The sequence below is a fragment of the Heliangelus exortis genome, chromosome 1 (genome assembly GCF_036169615.1).
Source record: "Heliangelus exortis chromosome 1, bHelExo1.hap1, whole genome shotgun sequence".
In the NCBI taxonomy this organism is placed as follows: Eukaryota; Metazoa; Chordata; class Aves; order Apodiformes; family Trochilidae; genus Heliangelus; species Heliangelus exortis.
In genome coordinates, this window is record NC_092422.1 from 116,101,890 (window position 1) to 116,126,967 (window position 25,078).

The 25,078-nt window shown below is 44.5% G+C and overlaps 3 protein-coding genes across 6 annotated transcripts in view; 1 reads left to right on the forward strand and 2 right to left on the reverse strand.

Moving 5' to 3' along the window:
- The window catches only part of CASQ2 (calsequestrin 2), a 155,810-nt gene that overhangs the window by 20,610 nt on the left and 110,122 nt on the right, over positions 1–25,078 (reverse strand). The window lies entirely within an intron of this gene.
- LOC139803786 (uncharacterized) lies at positions 167–16,569 on the reverse strand. The gene is made up of 20 exons (XM_071760297.1): positions 16,335–16,569; positions 16,205–16,261; positions 14,509–14,546; positions 13,298–13,438; positions 12,376–12,438; positions 11,079–11,199; positions 10,582–10,674; positions 9,611–9,771; positions 8,463–8,548; positions 8,158–8,241; positions 6,856–6,918; positions 6,636–6,713; positions 6,454–6,542; positions 5,705–5,741; positions 4,322–4,470; positions 4,044–4,106; positions 3,645–3,720; positions 2,937–3,021; positions 2,673–2,760; positions 167–2,131 (listed from the first exon to the last, which is right to left on the reverse strand). The coding sequence occupies exons 1-20, from the start codon at positions 16,491–16,493 to the stop codon at positions 2,021–2,023; spliced, it is 1,842 nt and encodes a 613-aa protein (XP_071616398.1). The 5' UTR covers positions 16,494–16,569; the 3' UTR covers positions 167–2,020.
- Positions 16,141–25,078, forward strand: part of CHD1L (chromodomain helicase DNA binding protein 1 like) — a 24,001-nt gene continuing 15,063 nt past the window's right edge. Inside the window, exons 1-6 of one of the 4 annotated variants that reach the window (XM_071760275.1) lie at positions 16,141–16,281; positions 18,237–18,349; positions 18,862–18,968; positions 20,203–20,317; positions 21,810–21,841; positions 23,935–24,016. In XM_071760275.1, coding sequence (XP_071616376.1) covers positions 18,326–18,349; positions 18,862–18,968; positions 20,203–20,317; positions 21,810–21,841; positions 23,935–24,016 — 360 coding nt within the window. In that variant the 5' untranslated portion in view covers positions 16,141–16,281; positions 18,237–18,325. Of the gene's footprint in view, positions 16,282–16,603; positions 16,777–18,236; positions 18,350–18,861; positions 18,969–20,202; positions 20,318–21,809; positions 21,842–23,934; positions 24,017–25,078 lie in introns of those variants that run through there. The other 3 variants (XM_071760261.1, XM_071760269.1, XM_071760282.1) reach the window with 3 other exon arrangements.

Here is a 25,078-nt window from a genome sequence, read left to right on the forward strand (position 1 = left end):
AGTCTGCCCAGAGAATGAACTAAATATTGAAATAACAATTTAGGAGTAGTATCTCATTTAGGAAGGGATTTGAAATAGCTTCTTCTAGCAGGATAGTAATTGAGTATTTTAAACATCCCTCTCTAATCCCTTGAGTTACAGCATTAAATTAGGGAATATTCAGTCATTTTCTTCCAGCAGTAATGTTGCTGGCAAAAATTTATTCTTGTCAAACACTTAAAACTCCCATATTGCTAAACAGTGCATTTCAGCAATGTTTCACTCAAGGTATGTTGGCAGTACTTAATAACTTATTAATAATAGAGGAAATAATTTGGCTATTGAACCATTCTTCATATAGTTGAACTGTACTAGAATCTAGTGCAAAGAATAGTTGTGGCAGTATCATATAGAGGGATTGAAGATAAAAGACAGTGTCAACCATATCATTAATTTAACTGTAGATGATGATGACAGCTGATGGTAATTGATGCTTTAATCTGGGTAATCAAGGGGAAGCAATGCAATGTTCTTTCATTCAGATGTGATCTGACTTGAGTTTAGACATTAGTAAAGTGCTAGCTCTGTTTAAAGAGTGGAGAGGTATTGGGGGGGGTTTAGGGCTGGAAAACCAACGGTGCCAAGTTTGGGAGAAACTGCAGCTACTTTCTGTTCCTTCTTTCCTTCCAAGCTCAGACTACAGTGATCTTCTCTGCTCCTGTCTGAGACAGCTTCTCCAGCAGCCTGCTCACAAGCCCAGGATACCTGATGTGGTAGGCAACAGATGCCTCTGAGCATTAATCTCAAGCTACTCCAAAAACACACATAGCTGCTTAGCTTTGGTTACTCTTAGGCCTTTTCTTTCCTGTGACTGTAGTGCTGCTGGCAGGACTTGCTATTTTACAGTCTGGGGCCTTTCATTGAAACACAAGCTTAGAACCCTGTCATCTTTTGTGTAGTGTAGCCTCATCTTTAATCGGTGTCTTAATTCTACATTGATTACTTCAGCAAGTACATTTGGGATAAGAGGGGGTTGGCTTTTTATCTAGAGCAAACTCTTAGCTGCACATGGCTTTGTGCAACACATTTCTTACACCTATCTTCAATTCCTGCAGTACTCAGCAGAATCTTCTACAGATTTCACCTGTTAACTGGCTCAGCACCTCTTAAGCAGTATTTCACAGCATTACCCAGCAGTTCCTTCCATTTGGACACCTAAATGATAATAGCCTTATACTGAAGCAACCAGTAGGAGAAAAGAGGTACTCCAAGGCTTTGCGTGGTAAATGGAGATGTGTAACAGAGCCAGAACCCTGAACCCAGACTTTGAGTCACAGAGTTGCTGAGGGTTCATGCTCTGATTTTTCCTCTCCTTGCATATAAGGCTGAAGGTAGACAGGACTGCTCAGGCAGTGAGCAGGCCCATACTTTGTGCAACAGTGAGACTGACCTTACTGTGTGCAATATGAAGAACAGAAGCACAGTAACACTTAACTATAGGCTTTACACTTTGCTCTGAGGGACTATTTTAGGGGCAAAAACACACACTACCTAACTTCAGGTGTGTTAAGATCCACCTTGTTCCATGGGAGCTGACATTATTTGCTGCCTCTCCCCCTCAAAACAGTACCTTTCTTATGTCCTGGAGCAGGGGGAGTTCTGTGGGAAGGTTTAAGGTCTACATGCACAGTAGTATAAGCTGCCTGGATGCAGTCCTGTAGGTGCAATTGTCTTCCATCTTGACCCCCTACAGGGAAAGAAGTTGCAGAAGATAGTTGCAGCTTCCCTGCTTGCCAAAACCAGCAGAAACTAACTAGCACATATGGTCTCCCAGTATAAACTGGACCATCCAGTAATGATCAGGGAGCAGAAATTATGTCTGCTCAGCATTAGTGCCTTTTTAGATCAGTCCTCCTCCCTGTTCCTCAAACAGGCCTGCTACTAAGCCTTATTCAGATGAATATTGAAAATAAGTCCACTCTAATACTTGGTCAGTCAGCCTAGGAGAAAAAAAGACTTATTCCCAATCTTGGTCACTCTGTCATGCAAGGATGTCATAATAAATGGATGGCTTTTTGGTCTGCTGACGGAACTGCTCTAGCTTCAGGCCAATCCTCAGAAGAACAGCTTCATCCCACCATTTTGCCATAACCTGTGAGAAGATGAGAGGCAGAGAGAGAGAGGGGAAAAAACAGCATCACATACAGATGCTCTTGAAAACCCTGGAGAACATAATTTTCCCCCCAACAAAACCTAAAAGACATATTTTTCCCTTTTACCTCAGTAAGTATGGTGCCACTGCACTGGGGATGAAGGAAGCCGTGTGACTTAATTACAAGACATCGACCTTTCATTTACGTGAGACCCACTTCAAAAGGGTCTTATAGAAATTACAAAAATTAGAAATAAGAAAAAGAAATTAAAAAGTAGTAATTAATACCAGGTACTGATGCAAGTAGACAGAGAGACAGATATCCATCTCCTACATGGCTGAAGAGTCCCTTTGCTGTTCAGGAGTGAATTACTCTAAGGTAAATCTCTTCACCCACAAGTGTAAAAGTTTTATTACTAGTACCTGCCAAGTCCTCAAGTGTGCTATATGGAAGAGCAGCACCCTGGTTATAGTGGTTCACAAAAGGACAAAGACAGCTGGGGATTCTATGATTCAGCATTCACAAAGATCTGATACTCACCTGGAAGCTGATGGGAAGCCCAGCAGTAGAATATCCAATGGGGACCACAAGGCCTGGAATCCCAGTGAAGTTACCAAGCTGCATGAACCTAGGGGAAAAGCTGTCATCAGCATTCCTGCCTTGAGACAGCAGTAAAATCACCCTTCTTAGGGGGGAGGAGAGGCATCTTGGATTGATCAATCCTGCTCTACAGCCTGAGCTCTTTCAGTTAGTGCAGCACATCCCCAGGTTTTGCTTCCATAGTGCAAACAGCACTCTTCTTACCTCATGGACCGAGCTGTGAAGGACATATCACTGCTCCCAGTCACTAGGTCAGATTCAAAGATTCTTGGTGCAGTAGAAGCAACAGCTGTGGAGGAAGCACAAAATGACTAAAAGGGACCTCATGAAGTCATCTTTAACCTTTTGTCTCAAGGACAGTCAGTTACAGCAGGTTGCCCAGGACCATGTTTAAATGTCTTCTGGGTATCCCCAGGGATGGAGATTCCACAGCCTCTGTGGGCAACCTGATCCAGTCCTTGAAGAGCAAATGAAGAGACAGGCAGTGGGACATCTTCAAGAAACAGCTCTGTTCATTAAAGCCATGTGTTTGACATACATTGGTGATGCAAACTCACACCCCTGGAACACGATCAAGTCACCAAGATTTATGAATTAAGCAGCTTCTATTTAGAGTGAGAACATTTGCATGCATAATTAGATGCCCAGTCCCTCCTGTGTAAATGTGCTCTGCAGCTCCTGTTTCAAGTAACAAGGACTTTCTCACTACCATGGATATAGGCAGAAAGCCTAGCAGTGCACAGCAGTCTTTCTAGCCAGGCTCCATTATCTTCTAAAGCCCTGAGGCAGAGCACAGTATTTGCACAGAAGTCATGCTCTTAAAACTGGGGAGGGGAAATTAATGGATTTTCTTTTCTTAAAATGTACCACACAGCTGTTGGGGACCAGTTCTTTGGCCAAGATTGCCAGTACCTGGTGTAAGGATACAGTTCACAGTGGTGAAGATCTCTCGCAGAAATCTCATGCTCCGAGTTCTCTGTCGATTTGCCTGCAAGCAGAGAGACTACTGTCTGACTGGGCTCTTTTGGCTCACGAGGCTCATATTTGATGTTGACAGACTCTGCCCATGTCAGAGCTATGCCTCTGCAAAAGATGACACCGTTCCTGCAGTTTGGAATCAAGATGCAGAACACCAGTCGAGGTATCATGTCCTCTGTGGTGCCCCACCACACAGCCTGCTTTCGCAGCAGAGGACAGTACAGCTGGGTGGTATCTTCCCACGTGGATGGGAAGGTTGAGAAAATCCCCCACCCCACCTTTACAAGTTCACCAGGTGCCTCCCTTCAGCCTTCACCATGGTATGTTCCTTACTGTAATATAATCCAGAGCTGTGAACTGTGAAGCCAAGGCCAGGTTAGCCCGAGTGTCCAAATTCTGAAAGAGAAAACAATGATCATGGCTCTACTTGGAAAAACCTGAACATGACAGCCTAGGAGTTCTCTTCCAGATCTGCTCTCCTGTATCAGTAGTTATCTAACAGATGGTTTGTCACAGAAAACAAGGACAGCTTCAGGTTTCTTATTGACATGACACTTGTTCTGTATCAGCCAGGACAACTACTGCCATTGATCCAAACTGCTGCTACTTACCATTTCCTCAAAATGTTTATTGAAGTCAGGTTGCAGAAAATCCCTCATCTCACTGAGAATGCAGATCACATGTGCTACTTTAACTTCCTCCATCTCCGGAAGAGACACTTCAACCACACTGGCTCCCAAACTCTGCAGGTGCTCCACAGCTGCATACAGAAGAGGTAAAGCATAGACAGCATCCCTGAGTTCACCGGACTTCACAGAAGGGGCATGAATCCTGACCCCCTTAAGAAGCTGGAGACCCTAGAGGCCTTTACAAAGCAAGCATCTTCAGTGAACTATGGCATGCAGACTGCTGTAGCTGCCTCTTGTAGGTAAAAGCCTTCAGCCTAACTAGATCTCAATATTCCAGCAGGGCAGTGGTAGGGGCTTGCAGACAGGATCCTAATTTACCCACAACTTTTCTCTCCTCCCTCTAGCCCCACAGGTAACCCGAACCATAAAGAGGGACTGACAGTGCTTCCCTGAGAACTTTACATGACCAGCATTCCAATAGGTTGGTGTGATTGTTTATGATCATGAGATGCATCAAAGCCTCTTCTGAACTCTAATGGTAGGGGAATCTGAGGGATACTCAGCAGACCAGAATCAACAGTACAGGTTCACTAAATCCTGATGCACTTTAGCAAGGCTGAACACCAAGACTTCAAGAAAAGTGAGTCTTTTGCAGCCCGGAAAGAATCCTCTTCTTTCTTTTGACCCTAATTTCTTCATAAATAGCCAAGCTTGCCTATTTCACTGGCTTGTGGTGCATCTCTCCTAATAAAGCCTTACACAAGTATAACCGTGTCTATGGAAATAAGTAGGCTGAAGACAATCCAGGCAAACAAAGCCTGAATATTGTGAATTCTCAGCTCCAATGAGTAGGAGGGCAAGTACTATACCAAGCTTTGTAGAGTCTTTCTCCCCCACTCCCAAGGTCAATTTTTCTTAGTCTAAAATCTGACAAACCACCCTGAAGGCATCATTTGGCTGGTTTCAAGGAAATGCCAGAGGACTGGATACATCACAAAGACCTATTCCCATCTTTCCTGCTGAACATTATGTTGTGAAACAAGTGCCTCCCTTAAAAGTCTTTTACCCTTATAGCTTGCAAAGTATTACTGAGCACAGATCTGTCTTTATACAGGCAGAGGCTTAGCACACTGGGCTGCATTCTTCCATTGTAACCTGACAAGCCTACAACTGTTGAGCTTTTTAACCCTCAGCAGCCAGGAGGGTTTCCCTAATACAATGATACTGGTGTTTGTCCAGCCAGACCCCCTTTAAATGTCTGCCTTTAAGGACTTCAGGCAATATCTTTTTAATGTACACATAAAAAAAGGACCAAGTGGTACCATGGCATCAGGCAGAATGAGACTTAAGACTTTTCCTCTTTACCTTTCTCACACATGGACAGGATTTCAGCATCACATGCCTAGAGAATAAGAGGAAAGAAGTAAGTAGACATTAGGAATTGCCCTCCTCTCCTTGGTGAACATATTCACTCAGACTTTGGTCCTGATGGAGCTTTCCTTGCTCCTGTCCCTAATGGCAGTGAAACACAGGTCTCCAGGAATGCCTTAGGTCCTGCTCCAAGAGAACAGCTTTCAAGTTATTTCCATAGGCAACAGGAATGGTAATCTTTTCCAGAGGAGAGGGTATTCTTACTCTGCTCTGGGGCAGAGCCAGAAAGAGTCCTTGTTTTCCTCTAGGGAAGAAATCCTGAACACATTTTTGGGACTGTATTACAAGTGCAAAGTGATACTAGCTAGCAAGCATTCTACATTGGAATGATGAAATGCCACTCAGCAGTTACAGCAGCATCACCAAATGGTTACATTACTTTTCCTCATTTGATTTTAAACTAGTTGCCTTTTTTAATCAGTACAGAAGCATTGCTTCCAATAGAAACAGCAGTATGAAGAAGCATACTGCCATCAACTGTACAAACCCTTGCCTCCAACAGGCTTTTACTCAAAAGGCTGCCTTAGGAAAAAATCTATCCCTGTTGATGTTTTTATCCAGGCTATATTCTCTTCTAATTAATGAACTAAACATGAGAATCTCTAACAATGATGGGCAATCCACTGAATTCCTTTAAAATCTCATTTTGCAAAACAGCAGAAAGAGAGAGACAGAACAGGTACCTTAAAAAAAGTCCAGTCCACTCCCAGTTTTAAGCCTTTCAGATCAGGAGCACACATATCAGAAAGGGTTGCTTTGGGCTGTTTAAGACCTGCAAGGAACAAACAAGAATTCCTCCTTTTACACAGGATCCCTCTAGGACTGCAAACCACCAGGGCTCTGGAAGGAAAAAGGATTCACCTACCATATGGATAGAGTGGATCTGGCTCAGCAAGAATACTGTAGACAATGGCTGTATCTGCCACAGAGGTACAGATAGGGCCTGTAAATGAGAGGGCAGTTAAAAAAATTAAGAAGAGGTAAACAGGACCTTCCTCCCAAGGTATTTTGTAGATACAGATGTCTCCTCCCCTGTCAGAACAACACAGAGCAAGGTCCCTGAAGTGGGGCACAAGTCCTCTTACCTACGCTGACTGTAGAGTAGGAGAGTGGCAAGCTGCCATGACAACTGATGCGCCCAAATGTACCTAGAGAAAATTAAATGGGCAGTTAGCTAGGTTATCAGCAGTCACTGGTAAAATCTAAACTACATGGCTCTGGTGCACTCAATCAGTAAGCAACACACCCCTGACAGTTCACTTTTACCTCTGCTGTTTCAGAACCGAGTCACTCATCTTCCGGTACCCTGTTCTGCTGACCATGATCTGTCTCATGAATGAAACAGATGTGTTCAGCAGATAGTGAAACTGTTTTCCCCCATAAGTTATTTAGTTGAAGGAATATATGTGCAGGAGCGTTTTGAAATACATGCATTTAAATATGCAGAAGCAGCATCTATAGTGTGGAGGATGGAAAGGCAGGAGCAGGATTATCAACAGCAGGAAATACCACCCCCTGGGAGATCTTGCCTGTTTCACTAGTGAGCCTTCATGCCTAATACCAGTTGCCTTCTGTGAGTATTCCTACTGCCCTTCTGACCAGTTATAATTTTGTCATCATTGTCATAATTATCTCCCTCAGATAAATCAAGGTTAACCGAGTTGATCACATGTGGAAGATGGGAAAACGGAGTAATGACAGAGAAAGACAGAGTAATCTCATCCCATCTCAGATGAAGCAGAAGATGTCCTTTGGAATGATGATCCCTTAAGAAAAGTGACAATCCTGCCGGGCCAACCATCCACACTGCAGACAATGCCCTGTGTATTTCTTATATCCTCTGTACAATCCCCTTGACTGCATTAATTCTTACTGAAAAAAAATGCATTGCTGCTTCTTTTAATGCTAAGATAAGAGGGAATTACTATATCCTGGTTTCACATAAGCCTATTACCAGGTTTAACTTAAAAGATACCAATCTGAGCAGCATCAGCCTCTCCATATAATTGGGCTGATGGAAAACCATCATGGGTGGAGATGCTTTTCACCAGCTCAGTTCAGATACCAAATTATGTTGGGAATACTTCTCAGCAAAGAAGGAAGACTGAAGAAGGATGAGTGGGTAGAAAGAAAAGCAGCACACATTTTGTTTTAGCATTTGACTCAAGAAAGTTAGTTTTTCCTGAACATCTGTTCAAAAGTCAGTACACTGAGGATACTTCCACTCTGCCAGTCCAACCCAAATGACTCTCAGGCTGTTACACACAAAATTTATCTGGTTGGGTTCTGCTTGACAGGAATGAACAGACTGTCCCTAATTTGCTTGTGGCATGCTATCTGATACAGCAATCAAGACATATACCCTCTCCATGATTAAAGGAGTCTACCTTTTAGCCCCACCACACCACAGAATGAAGCAGGAATCCTCACAGAGCCGCCTCCATCTGTGCCAATAGCCACCGGGCAAAGACCTACAAAAAACCCACAAACACACATTGGCCTGTGATCAGAGAGACACTGTGTTGCCCTGTCCACTCTACCAGCATCTGTAGCCACGACAGCACACAGAGCTCTCTGTTCAGCTAGAAGTTCCCTCCAGCTTCTAAGCCCCCTCATAAAAACTAAATGCCTGAGGTACTTTGGCTCAGGACCTTCCTCCCACCATCCCTGAGCTCCATTTAGGACCACCCACCTGCTGCTACAGCTGCTGCTGACCCACTGGAGCTCCCACCTGTGAAGTGGTTAGGCTTGTAAGGATTCCTAGGGATCCTGTGGTACCTGAAGCAGACAAACAGCGTTGAATCTTTTTCTAGAAAGAAACGCCTACACTACTGGGCAGGAAAAGATCCAGAAACTCAACTCAGTGATACCATTTCATCCTGAATAGTCCCTAGAAACCAAGATGCAAAAAAGACTTGTGCCTCAGAATCCAACCTCTTGTTACTAAAAGAAGGCTACCCAAAAGAGACAGTCTCAAAACAAGAGCAAGGATGCCACTCCAGGTCTTCTGTCTGTGGCAGCACTGTGCTGTTTCTGCATGCCACAGTGCCTTATGCAGTTCCAAAAGGTGGAGCAGTCGGTGCCCAGCAATTCTTGCAGACAAGTCAGCATCCCAAGCAATGCCCTTTAACCCAGCACAGCAGTTCCTAAAGTCTCCAGGCTGACCATGGTCCTCAGACACCAGAGACCTTCCAGGCAGCAAGGCATCCAGCCAACCTCACACAGTAAGGAAATGCCCTGGCATGTTGTTGCAGGTGAGGGAGAGCCCCAGTTCCATCCAGCCACCCATGCACAAAGCACAGCTCTGCACATGGCTCACTAAAGCCGGAAAAGCAGTTCTCAGCTTGGCTACAACTGGAGAATTCACAACAGCAAAGCAAATTCCAGTTAACCTGTTTTAGCTATGAAATAAAAACACTACACTCTCCCGAGATGACTGTACATTTTCTCACTGTTGTGGGCCTTTTAGCAATTACTGACTGAGCATTAGATTACTATTTATTTGTTTTCTGCCACTGCTTATGTCTACCACTCATCCTGTAAACATTCACACCTCCAGGCCTGTAAGCCTGGCAAACCAAGTTCTTTACTCAGATGATAAATACCACTTGGATCCTCCCCTTCCTTTGGTTTCAGGAGCCTTCAGGCTTCCACAGATACTCTGACCATGAAGTCTACAATGCTGGGTTTTCATACCCCCAGGGCTCCCCCTATATAGGGTGCTTACATTACTCTTATTTCCAGATAATTGCTCTAGTTTTGTACACATCCCTGTCAGTTTTGGACAGACTTTTAGGTCTTTCTAGACTGGAGGGGAAGAGAGATGAAAGGGATTTTTACCTATTAGGGTTGCATCCAGTTGTTCCAGTCCCTAGTTCGTGCATGTTTGATACACCAATAATGATAGCCCCAGCCTCCCGCAGCTTCTTGGCCACAGTAGCATCTTCAGTTTCAGGCTCTGTCCCGAGATACACTGTTCCCGCTCGGTGATGGTAAGGTGCCTTAGCAAGAAGACACCTTATTATTCATCCTAAAACCCCAGCAAGGTAGGCAAGTCAAAAAGTCTGCTGCAAAGGCTGCAGACTAGTCACCTTGGCCCCACAGCACAAAGGAGTTTTATTTTCCATTTTTCTATGGACAGAGCTGCAGCATTTCAGATCTGCAGTGCCTTGAAGCAAGGCATCAAGATCAGATGAATGCCAAAATACCAGATGGACTCACTGGCAGGGTGTACTAAGTACTCTTCACTTTGAGGCAGCAATGGAAGAATCTGTACATAAACAGGACTCCCACCCTATGGGCAAGTCTCTGCAGAGCATACAACAGCTTGATGGCACCACCAGAAGCATTTAATTGTAGCTGCTAGTGGTCCACAGGTAAAACTCCTTGTGAGCAGGGATTTTCAAAGTAACTTGCATATTTCTGACACAAGTATGTCCTTTAAGGTAAGGAGACAGGGGTGCTGTGCCAGTGGAACAGAGTCAGTACCTGAGAAACACAGTTAAACCCACTGCTACAGATGCATTTATACATTCTCCTTTCATTATACTGGACTGCTTCCCAACCCCGTGCTCTATTCCTCATGGATTAAAGAAACCAGTACAAGATTTGGAACATACCTGCTATACTCAAAATCTGTCTTCACCTGGCAAAACTTGTTAATCCTACCCATTGCAAACCCACATAATACCCCTTATAACAAACATATTGTCAGGCTTCTGCTGAGGTGTTGGCAAAAAAGTGAGTTGTCACAGTGAGTTGTCCAGGTGACTACCTACAGCATGAACCAACAGCTAGACAAGGAAACTCACCACTTTGAACTCTTCTTTCAGACACACTGGGATGCCATCCAGGTAAGACAGGGTACATTTATTCCTGTAACGAGCAGTAGAGGCCTCAGCCATCTGCACAGAGAAAAAAAAATTATCTATCTTTATTTGAGCTGAAGGTCATTACCAGTATCAAAAGAGATACCAAAAATGGCCTTCTAAAGCTCCTGCTGAGCCAAACTGTAAAAGTTTATTTCTTCTTCAACCATATGCTCATGAGAAACTACTACTGGAAGCATCTATGCTAATGGATGCCACATAAGCACAGAAGTCTCATTTTAAACAGTCATCCATCAGGAAACAGATTGCTTTAATGCTGCTGCTCTTTGCAAAAGGAAAGCTAACTTGTCTGTAGTCCTCTACACAAGTAGGGAAGAAAAATGTACATATTTTTCTGTGCAATATATCAGTAGAAGAGCCTCTGCCCCTTCTAATGGATGCTACTGCTGTTGGGGTTTCCTAACAGAGATAGACATTACCAGCATTATTTGTTCTTGGTCCCACTGCACAATTGCTCTGAGTGGGGGTGTGGATTTGTCGCAGTCCTCCAGCATGGCAATGATGTTCCTTGCTACCTGAGATGGTGTCAGCTTCCCACTCCTACAGGACAGGAGAAATTGGGACCTTGTTACAAAACCCCCTACACCACACCACACCCACAAACAGGGTTCATCTCTCATGTAGCAAGACAGCAGCTGTCAGATGTATAAGCAAGAACTAGATAAGAATCTGTGTGTGGTGATGGTTTCAATACAGTTGATACCATCAAGACAGGAGACTCCCTTCTTTAAGGAGAGAATCTGCCTACACAGCATACCCCCAGCCCCTGGGGGAGTAGGGGCAGGAGCTAGGAGAGTTACCCAGACACTCCTAAACCATCAGATAAACAGGGTAGGACAGCTGACAGATTTGCAGCATCCTCAAGCTCCTGAAAGCCTGAGCCTATGAAACTTCCCATATCACGAGCTAAGACCAAGAGGCCAGCACCCTCTATACAGGCCTCCTCCTACAGAGAAAAGCTCCCAGCAGTAGTGTCACAACCTACCTTTAACAACTGAGCTTTCCCTCCCTCCTGGCAAAAGGATATGTTACACCTCAAAACCATCTATCTTTGGCTGACATGAAAGCCTCACAGCCAGAGGATGCACCTATTAGTACCAGACTGCAGTGTCCACCTTTTGCTCTGAGGCCACACTAGACAGAGGCAGAGTTGGTCCTTGAGGACTGAGTGCTAGGAGCACAGAAGGGTTTATGTAAGTGCTCCACATCTGACACACATTCTAAAGGCAACCAGCAATTATTGAGCAGCCAACAGCTTGCAGAACCTCAGAGCCATGGATGTGCTTCCAGCTCTTCCTGAGCTGCATATATTTACTGGTGAAAGCAGTCAAACTGCTCACAGGAGCACAAGCAGTTGGAGCTGGGAAATGCAAAGGACACACAGTATGTGCAACTCACATCATTCAGCTGAACTTTCCTCTCCTTCTCACTCACACATTTGGGTAAACAAGGTATGTAGAATTCTCCTCCAGAGAATGACAATAAGATGAGGAAACCAGCATTTAAATATCCTTGCAGGGCTTGTAGAAGCTGTGCCAGCTCTCCCAGTTGGCTTTCCTTTGTTATTAGAGGAAAAGGACTGCACGGGGTCATACTAAATTGTGGTACCTCAAGGACAATGCTAACAAAGAGATGCCTGAGAGCTTGTGGAACAGTAGCTCCCCACAGCAGCAAAACACACGAGACAGGTTGTTCCCAGACCACAATTTCACCTACCGGTAGCAGTCCAGGTAGTCTTTGATGCCTTTGAAGCTAAACCCATTGGGAGCAGAATCAGACCTGCCAAGAAAGGATTAAAGGGGCAACTGTGAACTGTCAGATCCACCTCTGTTTAAACCTGCAGACTTCAGCATCATAGTCCAATGCAGGCTGGGCATCACACACACACAGCAAACCTGCAGGTCACCAATTGGAATGCTAGCCTACACGTTTCTGCTCACACTCTGAAATGTGTCACTGGCAGAGCTGGGGGCACAAGAACCAGAAGGCAGCACTCATCCTGAACAATGCTCATAGACATCAGCAACTACTGGATAGGCCCACATCTAAGAACAAAACCAGATGGGGAGAGCATTCATAGGAAGCCAGCTGCTCCCACCTCAGCATCAGAGCTCAGCAAGACACACAGGCCTGAGTAACGTTTTGCCTGGAATTAAATGGGATTTAATCAAGGATGGGCCGCAACCAAGAAGCCAAAAATGCTTTTATCCAAGCAACCTCACAAAGACTAACTTCTTGCAGTTCATTGTCTTTATAACCCGTGTTCCTCCCCTCCTCTAAGCAACCTGTGTTCTTTTTGAGACTCCTTGCAAGCAAGAAGCAGTGCACCTGCAAATTTACTTGAGGGTATGTATGTACTGACAAGCCAACCACAAAGTCTATGTGCTCTAACAGTGCAACTAGAGCCCTTGCAAGCACAGATTTTGGTCTCTTCCACAAACAGATTCTCTGAGGCATGTAGAAAATTCACATTGCTTGTAAATACTGGCAATTTTTAAGTTACAAACACAAAGATGGCAGGCAGCACAATTTGGTAAAGTAGCAGGGAAAAGATTTTAATCCAGATTATTGATGACAGCTTCCCACTAATGTAACAGTCCCACATGCCTGTTCTTCCACTCCACTCTCACATACTGACCTTCCATCTATCAGCTGCTCTATAATATCTGAAGTGCTTTTAGCCTCAGACTTGTCTTCCGTAACCTCTGCAGCAACCTCTGGGATAAACGTGGGATCTTCTTGAATGTCAAGTGAACGCATGAGAGAGAAGTTGTTCAGCCTGAAAGAGAGAGTCACTGCTAGAGTCTGCAAGCTCTACTGTGACTAATTTCTCAGACTGTTCAGAGGGAGCCTTATCCACGAACATTTTGTCTTAGCAGTCTGCTCTCCCAGCGGGAAGTTGCAACAGTTACATGATAAATCTCTCGCACCTTTCCTACAGGCAGCATCAAACTCTTTCTGCTTAATTAACAAAGCCTCCTACCTCTTGACATAAGGCCAGACAACCTCCATAAACCCACTCTGGGAAAAAATGATGAAAGTTTTTAATTCGCTTTCATTAGATATACATCCACAGAACAATAAAGACAGGAATAGAGTGGAAAACAAACTGAGTAACTAGTGTAAGCCATCCATATACTAATCCTGTTTAAACAAGAACCTTAGACTTTTCCATTAATTTCTTCAACGTAGTTTGTCTGATTCACACAAAAAGCTCATGCACCAAGTACAAGTTCAGGAGTACCAATTGTGTTTAACACATTTTTTTAGACTCCTGGGATGTGCACAGATGGCATCACATGATGGGCAAACTATGTGAGCCAAGCATGAGCCTGAGGTTCCTGACACCTCTTACCCAAATGCAACCTACACTCGAAAGCACAGCTCCTAAACAAAAACATAAGTGAGAGAGGGAGAAGATTGACATCAAATAGTGAATATCATTAAAAAGAACATATTAAGACCTTTGAACTTCATCTCTGACCTCATTTCCTCACTATTACCACTCTTCTACCACTGCTGGTGATAAACGCAGCAGATTAACACACCCATGAACACGTGAAGACTTTTCTTCACCAAATGAACAGAAAGGCAAAGAGACAAGCTGTTAAATTCAGTTTCTATGCACATGCCTGAGTGTGAAAAAAGGAAAACACCTTCTGATAGAGGTGGACTCAAACCAAAGCAGCTAAAAAAAAAAAAAAATCTAATAAACAACATCTATGATAATGTGGCTTTCGTCATAAGAATGGTTATTTCAGATAGCCTGTAAGAGCTGTATAATGCAAGTGTGTCTTTAAAAAAAACAAAACAAAACTCTACAAGAGGGAGAAAACTCCCTGTTCTTACCTCATTAAGACTGGCAGTAAGCAGATCTGTCCAAAAGCCTAGAAGAAAGCAAAGAGAAACACTGGTTTGCAGTAACTTTGACCTGAACATGTTCCTCACTAGACAAGGAATGCTGAATGTGCTCAGTTGCTGCAGTCTCAAAGCACCCTAGAGAGCATGCAATGCCATGTAGTTAAAAAAAGCACAAACACTTGTATTTCAAGGCCACAAAATAGGCCCCAAATGCTTTCCCCCCACCTCTCATATTTATATAATTATAAAGAGCATATTCTTCTGGATTTTCTGCCTTTGTCCTTCCCTGACTTGGCCAGAAAGCCTGCAGGTGCAGGCTGCAACACTTCTAAGAGGCATCTACATAGCTCCCACCAGTTAGTTTCTTCATGTGCTGCGTATTATGCAAAAATTGGATAAGGTAGAAGCTTATTATGATTTTGTTTATCTGATTGTTACGATCTTTCCTGTCACTCAACCAGCTCCTACAGTAAACTGAGTCAACTTGGAAAAGCATGAGAAATTTAGAAACTCCATGGTAGCTAAATACCTTGGGGTTGCCAATGTAGCAATATAAATGGTCCCAAAGATATCATCCTTGTTCTAGCCTGTCTTAACAGCTCAACAATGGACTTCTATGTTAAGGGATGTACAAATACAGTACAAATCTGAAGCAATGCTCACACTCCTAGATCCATGAAATGATACATTGCCTCACACATTACACAAGAATTAGTCTTTTTTTTTTTATAAAATCACGTTGCTCCTAATCTCCATGCAATCTAAAACAGCACAATCCCACAGGAGGTTGAGAATCTCGTGTTTCCCCTATAAAGGGGGCAACAGGAAAAGGAAACAAGCCCAAGGCCACACGCCAGAAGTGGCCCCAAAGCAAAGGATAAAAAAGGTATCCTGGTTGTTATGTCCTGGGAGAAAGCCACTTGCAAGGTATCCTCACAAGTAAAGGCACAGCCCAAAACTAGTGTCCACCCTAGGCTGAACCAGCCACCAAGCTCTGTTACAGGTCACACTGCTGAAAACGAGTCTTTCGTGCCTAGCCTTGACACTGGATGAAAAGGAAAGGCTCAGCAGCAGCAGCAAAATTCACCTGCTTTTGGACTGACACTCTCTGTCAAGGGGATGCAGGCTCCATCACACAGAGCTGTCACACCCCCTACACAAAGCCACGGATGGAACCAACCTGCAGGCTCAAGGGCAGCTCAAAGCCCACTCGCGGAGAGCTCTGGTGGGGCAGCTGCCTTTGATGCCTTCCTGAAAACCTCACTGAGAGGGCTGAAACACCCCAATCACTTCACCTCTGAGGAAAGCCGGTAAAGTCTGTAAACGGAGTCTGATGTTGGCTTCTGTCAGCACTCCCAAGGACCCCCATGACGGGACCCCCCACGCCGGGGCCAGCCCTCCCTCCTCCCGTGGCATCCCACCTGGGGGACAGGGTGAACTCGTTACCACGGCAGAGCGCCACGACTTCCCCACGGCTCCTCTAGAAAACGCGGCTCCTACCTTCCCCACGAAGCCCTCCTCCCTGCGAAACCCCCGGCAGCCTTGGGTCGGTTTCCCCCAGCAACCTTTGGGGTTTTACCGCCTTGTTTACCCTGCTCCCGCACCGCCGTCAGGTGCCGGGCCCGGGGGGAGGCAGGAGGAACGCAGCGACCGCAGCGGCACAGCACATCCCCAACCCACTCACCGTGTTTGCCACATGGACGAAGAGGCGCAGCCCGGAGCCGCACAGCCGCGGGGCCCACTGCAGAGAGGAGGCGAGAGGTGAGCTCCCCGCCATCGCCCGGTTCCTCCCTCCCTCCCTTCCCGGCACTCACGGTGTCCCGCGGCGGGCTGCTGCTCCGCGCCTCGGCCCGGCCCGGTTCCCGGCGGCGCATCACAAACCCCGCGCTGCCTGTGTGCCGCCGCACGCAGCACAAATAGGCGGCGGCCACCGGCAGCACCGAGAGTATCAGCAGTAGCAGCACCGGCGCCATCGTTGTCCTTCCCTTACCCCCGGCAGCAACTCTAAGCCCCCCCTCCCTCTGCTGGGGCGGTGCTCGGGGCTCGCCCCGCCCGCGGGCCGGTTCTGCCGCTCACCGAGAGCGCCTGCGCCCCGCTCGGAGCTGATGTGGTGGGAGTAGTGCGAGAGGCGCCGGTGATCGGCGGCTTGTGACGCCGCCATGTCCCGCTTCTTCCGGGCGCTTCGCCGCGCTGCCAGCGCCGGGGAGGAGGGTCAGGGCGTGGAGGAGGCGGACATTTACCGGTGGGGTCTGACAGGTTAGCGGGCAGGGTCCTGGGGCTGCCCGGGGATGGTGGAGATAACCTGGGGCCCGGCCCCTAGGAGGCAGTGGCGGGGGAGCGGCGCCTGGGGCATCGGCGCTGTGAGAGGATCGTCGGCTGGGCGGGAAGCGGCGTCCCGGCTTCCATTCCTCCTCCTCCTCCTCCATCCACTCCTCCTCCTCCTCCTTCCATTCCTGCTGTGGTAGGAGGGCTGAGGGTGTGTGGTGCTCTGCAGATGTGACCGTCTGGGCCCTGCGTTAATATCCCCCAGGCCTGAAATGAAGTGTTATTTATCCGAGGGTTGTTCAGCCTGGAGAAGGGAAGGACCTTATAGCGGCTCCCCAGTACCTGAAGGGGGCCTGCAAGAAAGCTGGAGTAGGACTTTTTGCACGGGCATGTAGGGAGAGGACAAGGGGCAGTGGTTTAAAACTTGGAAAGGGGAGATTGAGATTAGATATGAGTAGGAAATTCATTACTATGAGGGTGGTGAGACACTGGCAGGGAGGGGTTGCCCTGGGAAGTTGTGGCTGTGCCCTCCCTGGAAGTGTTCAAGGCCAGGTGGGATGGGGCTTTGAGCGGCCTGGTCTGGTGGGAGGTGTTCCTGCTCATGGCAGGGGGGTTGGATCTAGATGATCTTTAAGATGCCTTCCCTCCTAAACTGTTCTGAGATTCAGTGAAATAAAGTTGGTTTCCGGGCTTGTAAAAGTGGGCTACAGCTGCTGCAGAGAATGGTTTTGCCCTGCTCCTTCCAAACCTATCCCATCAGCTCCAGTCACTCATCCCTCAGCTCTGCAGTCGAGTTGGGTGATTAGGCCAAAAGCCCTGGCTCCCCAGGCCCAACCTTTACCTCTCCAAAGTCTCAGCACAGCCTTGGAGAAAGAACTTGGGGAGCAAATCAACCGTGAGATGCTCACCGGCCTTGAAGCAGGTTGATGTTGAGTGTCAGTGTGTTCAAGGGCTTTCCACTGCCTGAAGGGGAGCACCCAGGCTGTCCTACTTAGCTTGTTTTATGTTTGTTTTGACATACTGTGGCCCATAATAAGGATGGCAGTGAGAAATTATTGTTATACAGTAGTGGATTGCAACAAACATTTCTGGTAGCCTACAGCGTCTCCCTGGATTTAGTACTTGCATATTCATAAAAGTGACTGGAGCTGAAAATCAAGCTGTCTTTTTAATTAAGAGTCCAAAGTAGCTGATTAATTAACAGATTAGGTTCCTTGTGCAGGCCTTTGTAATGCCTTGGGGCATTTTTTGCATGTCCAGGTTTCTGAATATGGTTTGATTTGATGGATTTGCAGTGTCTGCTCTCCAGCAGGGTAAAAACTGGTGTGCTTTTCCTGGAGGGCAGATGCTTCAGAAGGCCTGTTATGGACAGGACCTGTTTCTGATGGCTGCAGGGTGTAACTGTGTATAGGGTGTACTGGGTGATTTTAACAAGTTGCTTTTATTCCCAGGCATTAAGCTACGTCCTTATCAAATAGAGGGTGTCAACTGGCTGGTACAGTGCTACACAGTCCAGCATGGCTGCATCCTGGGAGATGAGATGGGTCTTGGAAAGACTTGTCAGGTGTGTCATCTTCTTGTAGAAAATGTTCTTTGCCTTTTTTTTTTTTCTTAGCTTAGTGTTTTTTTGTAAAACGAAGAAGGAAAAGCACCCTAATGATCAGTGAGTTGTAAGTTTTTTAATTTACAGGTGTGAAATTTTCAGAGCTTTTTTTTGTGTGTGTGTGAGTTTTTCATAGGGTTTCAGTTGGAGAAGGGCTGTTTGATTCAGCTGGGGGTATTTAGTGGGTCTTAAATAACAAGCTGGTACTTTCAGAAAGTGATGCATGGTAGATCATTTTTTGTGACTGTGGAAGAAAGGCCTGTGAAAAGGGGCTCCAGATTCCAAGTTCACATTTTGGAATCTAAGCTTTTTTGTCATGGATGGTGAATCTCATTTGTTATTTTTTAGCTCTGCTGTGTGCTGGAGGGCCTGTGGGAACTAGCTATAAAACTCAACAAGTAAATAGTTTATATAGGTTCAGGCTACTGTGTTGAATCCTTTGCTTGTTATTAAAAAAATTCTTTTCCTTCTAGACAATTTCTCTACTTCTTTATTTGACAAAAAAAGTAGAAAACAAAGAAAAATTTCTGATACTTTGTCCTCTGTCTGTTTTGAGCAACTGGAAGGAGGAGCTCGAGAGGTAAGTTTCAACCATTGCCCTTCTCATTGTATTCTTGCACAGCAAGTTACAAAGCTTCCCTTCAAATGGGCTCAGTCCATCAATTTTCTTCCTTTCAAAAGGAAGAAAAGTAAAAAGGGAAACTACTAAACCAACAAATCAGTGCAAACTATGCAGTTAATACAGGGGCTTTGTAATGCTGAATTCAATACTTGAATTCATCCAACTTCTAGTATTGTCTGACTCTCAGTCCAAATATCCCCCAGTAGCTTGTTGCTATTAATTCATTTGTAACCCTCCATGCTCAGCCTCTCTTAGGCAAAATCTCCTGAAGACAGCCAGGATTCTGTATGATGAAAGGTAAGACCCAGGCTGAACAGTATCTTTCTTAGCATGTCAACATAAGCATGCTAAATGCATTATATCTGTGCATGCAGCCCATCTTCACTGAGGTGCAGTGACTGTGCTGATGGCACATTTGCTGTGCCCAAAATTTATACATTTTTAAGCTGGAGCCCAAAGATTCCTTTTTAGAAGAAGGCTGGAAAGTTAAAGATTGAAACAGAAGTCTGTCTACGTGGTGTTTGGCAAGGTTGTCTCTCAGCATCTAAAGTAGTGCATTACATTCTGAAGTGAGCTGGCCTGATTTGGATAGAATTGTGGTTGGAATAGTTAGGATAAAGTGCATCCCATCAGGGATGAGTAGTGAACAGCTATCCAGCAGTAACATTAGGCAAATGTGAGTGGGGGGATTAAATGAGGAAGAATTTTGTAGTTCAAATTCTTCCTCCATCAAATTGGTTTATCTGTTTTTTGACTAAGTGGGTAAGTTTTTGAGGCCCTGACTTGGACCTGTTTGCTGCAGACATTGTTTGCCTCTATTTTGTCAGAATTTAGGCCAATTTTTTGGTCCCAGCTGGGCCAACTATATTCATTCACCTTCTTCTCATGAGCTTTTTCAGTTCAAAATGGCAGGTGGTCCCTGAGACTGGTTTTCAGTCATCTGCCTTTGAGACCTAGGAGAACACAGTTTATTTGAGACTTGTCCAAACCAGAAGCAGCAGCTGAAGTGCTGGCCTGAGATGCAAATTAATCAGGAAGGGGTTAGATTCAAAAGCTGAGATCCAGCTACATCTCACAGGAAGGTTCTCATCATCTGTGCAGTAGCTATGTTTGATAATGGGGTTGGGAGTCATAAACACATGAAAGACTTATACTAGCTCACTATTTTTTTTTTCTCTCCTCTTGACAACAGGTTTGCTCCAGGTCTTTCCTTTGTGACCTACATAGGCAGCAAAGAGGAACGACCCAAACTGCAGCAGGACCTGAAAGAGCAATCTCACTTTCATGCACTCTTGACAACTTATGAGGCATGTGGTGTCTTTGTCACTTAAAAGAAGGGCTTAAGTTTTTTCTTGCCTTTTCCATTCCCCTGTACCACCCAGCTCCTGCCTTGTCCTCTGTACTCTGACCTTCCTCAGTGATTTTCTACTCTGTGACCTAGTTCACAAAACTGATCAAAAGTGCTGTAGTTTGTGTCGCTAAGATTATCTACTTTAACCCCAGTTTTACCTCTTAGTTACATCAGACCTTGAGTAAACAAAAGAAAATCATGTCCATCCTTAAATAATGCTAAATAATATATAATACCTGCAGTGTCTTTGATGCCTTACACACTTTTAGCATTTAATAGAAGCATACAGATATGTGATGTTCATTAAGATGGTATTAATCAGGCAATGCAACAACCCTTAGAATTTGTCTTTTTTGTGCTCTCTTTAGTGTGCCCTCCTCATACAAAACTGTTATTTCTGGACTGCAAAATGGTGAGGTTCCTCTTAAAATTGATAGGACTTCGGGCTGAATCTGGTCAGAGTGCTCCTGAGAAGGTCCTGTCCTGCTATAAATGGAACCAACCAGTTGCTTCTTTGGTCACTGCTTTGGATTTTGCATGATCTGGTTGGAAAAAAGCCCTTGGAAAAATATCTGGAGTTGGAAAAAGCCCTTATTTTCTCTTATGAGTCAGTCACACTCAGGCATCTCTTCCTATCAGCAATTTGATTTTATTTTAACAATCTTTTAACAAACACACTGCCTTGACATTAGATGAAAAGCATTCCTAACAGCTCCTTCCTTGCTCCCCCTCCTGATCTCCCTTTTCCTTTGCCCTTTATTGTCTCTTCCCATTGAAAGCTCTCTGACCTGTGCTGACCACTCTGAACCTGAATCTTCTTCCAGTTGTGTAAGTGAGAGTGGAGAGCAATGATAATGCTTGTCCTGAATGTGAAAATGGAATGTGAAAATGTTCCATTTATCCATGGAATACGAAGCAAATTCAATAAAGTGATTGACTATCAGGATACTCACTGAGCTACAATTTTTCTTCTCTGTTGCTTTTGATGATTAAGAGTTTCTCTTGAGTGACCTGATTACCTCTGAGTCTGAAGCTGGGCAGGCAAGGTCTACACTGTAGGATACTATCAGGTCATTGTTACAGCTTAGATTAGTTCACTGAAACATTTGCCTGATTAGTGTGAAAAAGATAGTGATGCTGAAAGGGTTTCTTACTAACTGAGAATGATACAAAAAACTTTACAGAGTTTAAGAGCATTTATGGTGTTTGTAAATTTCCATTAATTATCTATCTGAGATTCTACTACTGGTGTTTTGCCAGGCAAAAGTGAAAATACAGGATCACAACAGCTTATGTTTACAATAGCTGTCATGTTACTTTCCTCAGGTAATTAGTGGCTTCATTCCACTTCCTCCATTACACCATAATTTGCAAACAGACAAAAAGATGCTCTATTTCTTAACTGATTTATTAAGTAATAACTCATGGTTCATTTTCTTTTGTTGCAGATTTGTCTGAAAGATGCAGCATTTCTAAAATTGTGAGTATGCTTTTTAATTTTTTCTCTTTCTGCACATCTGCCAGATTTCTTAAATGTATGTTTGCATGTGTGTGAGATCCCATGCTTGTTTCACAAGAGCCAGGGATGTTCTTTGCTTGTGATTAGCTTTGTCTTTACCAGCTTTCAATGAAGAATCTTTACATCTTTACATGAACTTCCCCCAAGTACAGTTTTCAAGCCAGTTAACTCGAAATAATGTGATAGATTATGGCTTACAGCAGCACACTAAATACCAGTCCAGAAGACTGATAGATAGACATCTTCAAGAGCTTCAGATTATAAAGGTATTAGGTGTGAAATTTGCTGAAACTGACCCACGTTATACTATGGTGATAGAGTGCTAAGACCATATATTGAAGTTTGTTGCCTCTTGCCATCAGTCAGAACTGTAGAGTGTTTATGGAGCATTATGCTTTCTAGCAAGACTGATTGTGCAGCTGAAGTTCAGCCTGTTGGAAGTATCATCATGGTTATGCAGGATTTTATAAAAGCCTACAATTGGAATGGGGAGGAATTTTTGTAATTTTTATAGTAATAGCACCAATACATCACAAGAGTAGTAAGTAATGTGACAAATGCTGAAAGCAGCCAGTTACAAGAAATGGCTCAGAATCTTTGTAAGAGCAGAAACCCAGGGGCCCCCTCTGACACCATTTTGAGTGTCCCAGAACTAGACCTGCTACAGGTGCCTTGTTGTCTGTCTGCAGAGCACTTGCCTTTGGCCACTGCTGGAAACAGCAGGTTGTGCTGGATGAGCACATCATGATAGAATCTGGGCTGTATGAAAGGCAGGCATGGTTGTACTGTGCTCATGGTTTCATATCATGTTCTGGACTGCTGCGTATGATTTTGCTTCTTTTGCAGCTGAGCCCTGATATACAGTATCCAGGGGATGTAAGTAACTACCCCTCTTATCACAGATACATCAGCTTCAGTGCAATTTCCTACTTCCAAGGCTAGCACATAACTTCAAAACAGTGTCACTCATGTTTGGGGTCTTTTTGCCCTCTAGTATTCCTTCTGAAAAAAGTGGTTGCTAGTCATTTGTACCTTGTCCTGTGAAGGAATGCTTGGGTCTGAGTTATCAGGTGTCCCACCACCACCACAACTCCTTACAAGCAGTGTAAAAGCACAAATGAGTTGAGCAAGAGCCCCACTCTGATTTAATGCCTGAGAAGTCAGACACTGCTCTGAGCATGAGCTTCTGCAATGCTTCACACTGAACCCTTCTCTCTGCCATTCAGTTGCTGTGCCTGTAGATAAGAATAGTGATGTTTTACTGTCCTAACTGTGGAGAACTGTTCTTAAACATCAAAAGGGGCAATCATGGAAAACAGGAGAGCTGTGAGGAGTATGCAGGTCACTGTGGTTTCAGCCCTTGTATTCTATTGGAGAGAGAAGTATGTGGGTAAGAAAAGCTGGAGGATCACACTTTCCCTCTCCTGCCTAACCATCAGCCAGGCTTGACTGTGTGGAAAGAATTTTGTGATGTGGGAGTTGAAACTCTTGTGATAAGCAGGCACAACACTGAGCACTGAAAAGATCTGGAGTTTGTGTCAAGCCTAGTGGATCTACTTGGTCACCAGTGATTCTTCAGCCTACCTGATGCAACACTTCTATGAACATTCTGAAGGTCACGTCTTGGGTGATTTGCAAAAGGCTTATTGAGACACCACCATGTCATCATAGTTGTCACATTTTTTTGCACAGGTTCTAGGGCCTAGTTTCATGTCTCATTTTTATCCAAATCATAGACCTCCTTGAGTGTTTGACTAACTTGTGCTTATGTCATTTCACCATAGGAGTGGGGGTGGAGAGGCAAGAAATTAAATTGAATTTAATTAGTTTTTATTTCAGAAAAACTATCCAGGCTGTAGTTACAAAGCTGTGTTAGCTCTTGAACACTGTACTTGTGAATTCCTCCTACCCCACTTGTGCTGTTTGGTTGTTGTTCATGGGCTCAGAGCATCCTGAGTTCAGCTTAGCTGAGTCACCACTTATTTCAGTCTTTTTGTACTTACAAGAATGAATTGTCAGCCCTTAACTGAACATGCTGGTATGTGTTTGTTCAGCTTTAACTGGGCTGCCTTGGTTGTGGATGAAGCTCACAGACTGAAAAATCAAGATTCCCTGCTTTACAAGACGCTTTCTGAGGTAAAACAAATCATCCACCTTTTAGTGTCCAATGACTTTTTCTCCTTCAGCATAGCATACAGGTTCTCTGTTCTTCTGCTTGAGCCAAAATCAGTTTCCATCAGAATAGATTCCTATATTTAGTGGCAGATAAATAAAAGCCTATCCAGTTGGTGTTGCATGGAGATGGACAGTATTTGGAGCTTAGCCCTTATTCTAACTCATGTATGGGCTTGACATAGATCAGTTTGAGAGACTTAAAAGTGTAAAGCAGCCAGACATAGAGCTGAACCACAGCTGTGATACCAAAGAGAGAAAAGTCTGGCTGACCTAAGACATTATAAAACAACAACAAGCTATCTCCAGCTCTGGGAAGGTGAAAGAACACTTGCCTAGTTTTGGGACTTCGAGTCTATTGACAACTATTGACTTGTGTTGTCCCATTTAATAGAGTCACCCTTCTTTATTGAAATCAGTAGAGTTCTTCCAGCTTCTGAAGCACCCTGCCAAAGTGAATGCCTGAGTGAAGGCTACGCTTGTCATGGCAGTGGAACATGGCCACTAGGTCTGGGCTGGCATCAACAGCAATGAACTGCAGGACCTTTGAAAAAAATTCCTGAAAATCTTGTGTCTTCAGAAGATGAAGATGTCCATGAACGCTGTCTTTTAGGAGCTTTGTTTGTAGTCACAAAGAAATAGGCATGATTTGCCTTAGCTCTCCTCCTAATGTATTTTCTATTATCAGACTTGAGAGAAGACTTGTATTTTTTCAAAGGTAACCATGTTCCCCAACTCTCCTTGCAGGTATTACTGAAAGCAACACGGGCCAGATAATATTGCTGTGTCTGTCAGAGTTATCCAGCAAACAGAAATGGAACATAGTCTCATGCAGTTTCATTTCTTTATCCTATTCTGACAGCATTTTCCAGTCATCTCCTATTACCCAACACTGAGTATGCAGTACTGGACCATAGAGAGCATGGATCTGAGAATTTTAATGGTGTTAGTTTTGCCCTTTGCTCTTGTTTTGCTTACACTGTCTTCCTTGCGTTGGTGCCATCCTAGTCACTTTGGTGGAGCTGT

Excerpts from the sequence above, each read along its gene's own strand:
- LOC139803786 (XM_071760297.1), bottom strand. The coding sequence starts at position 16,493 with ATGGCGCCGGTGCTGCTACTGCTGATACTCTCGGTGCTGCCGGTGGCC. Across the intron at positions 6,919-8,157 it reads TGGTGTGGTGGGGCTAAAAG|GTACATTTGGGCGCATCAGT; the intron begins GTAGACTCCTTT and ends AATTTTCTCTAG. Across the intron at positions 5,742-6,453 it reads TGGACTGGACTTTTTTTAAG|GCATGTGATGCTGAAATCCT; the intron begins GTACCTGTTCTG and ends CTTATTCTCTAG.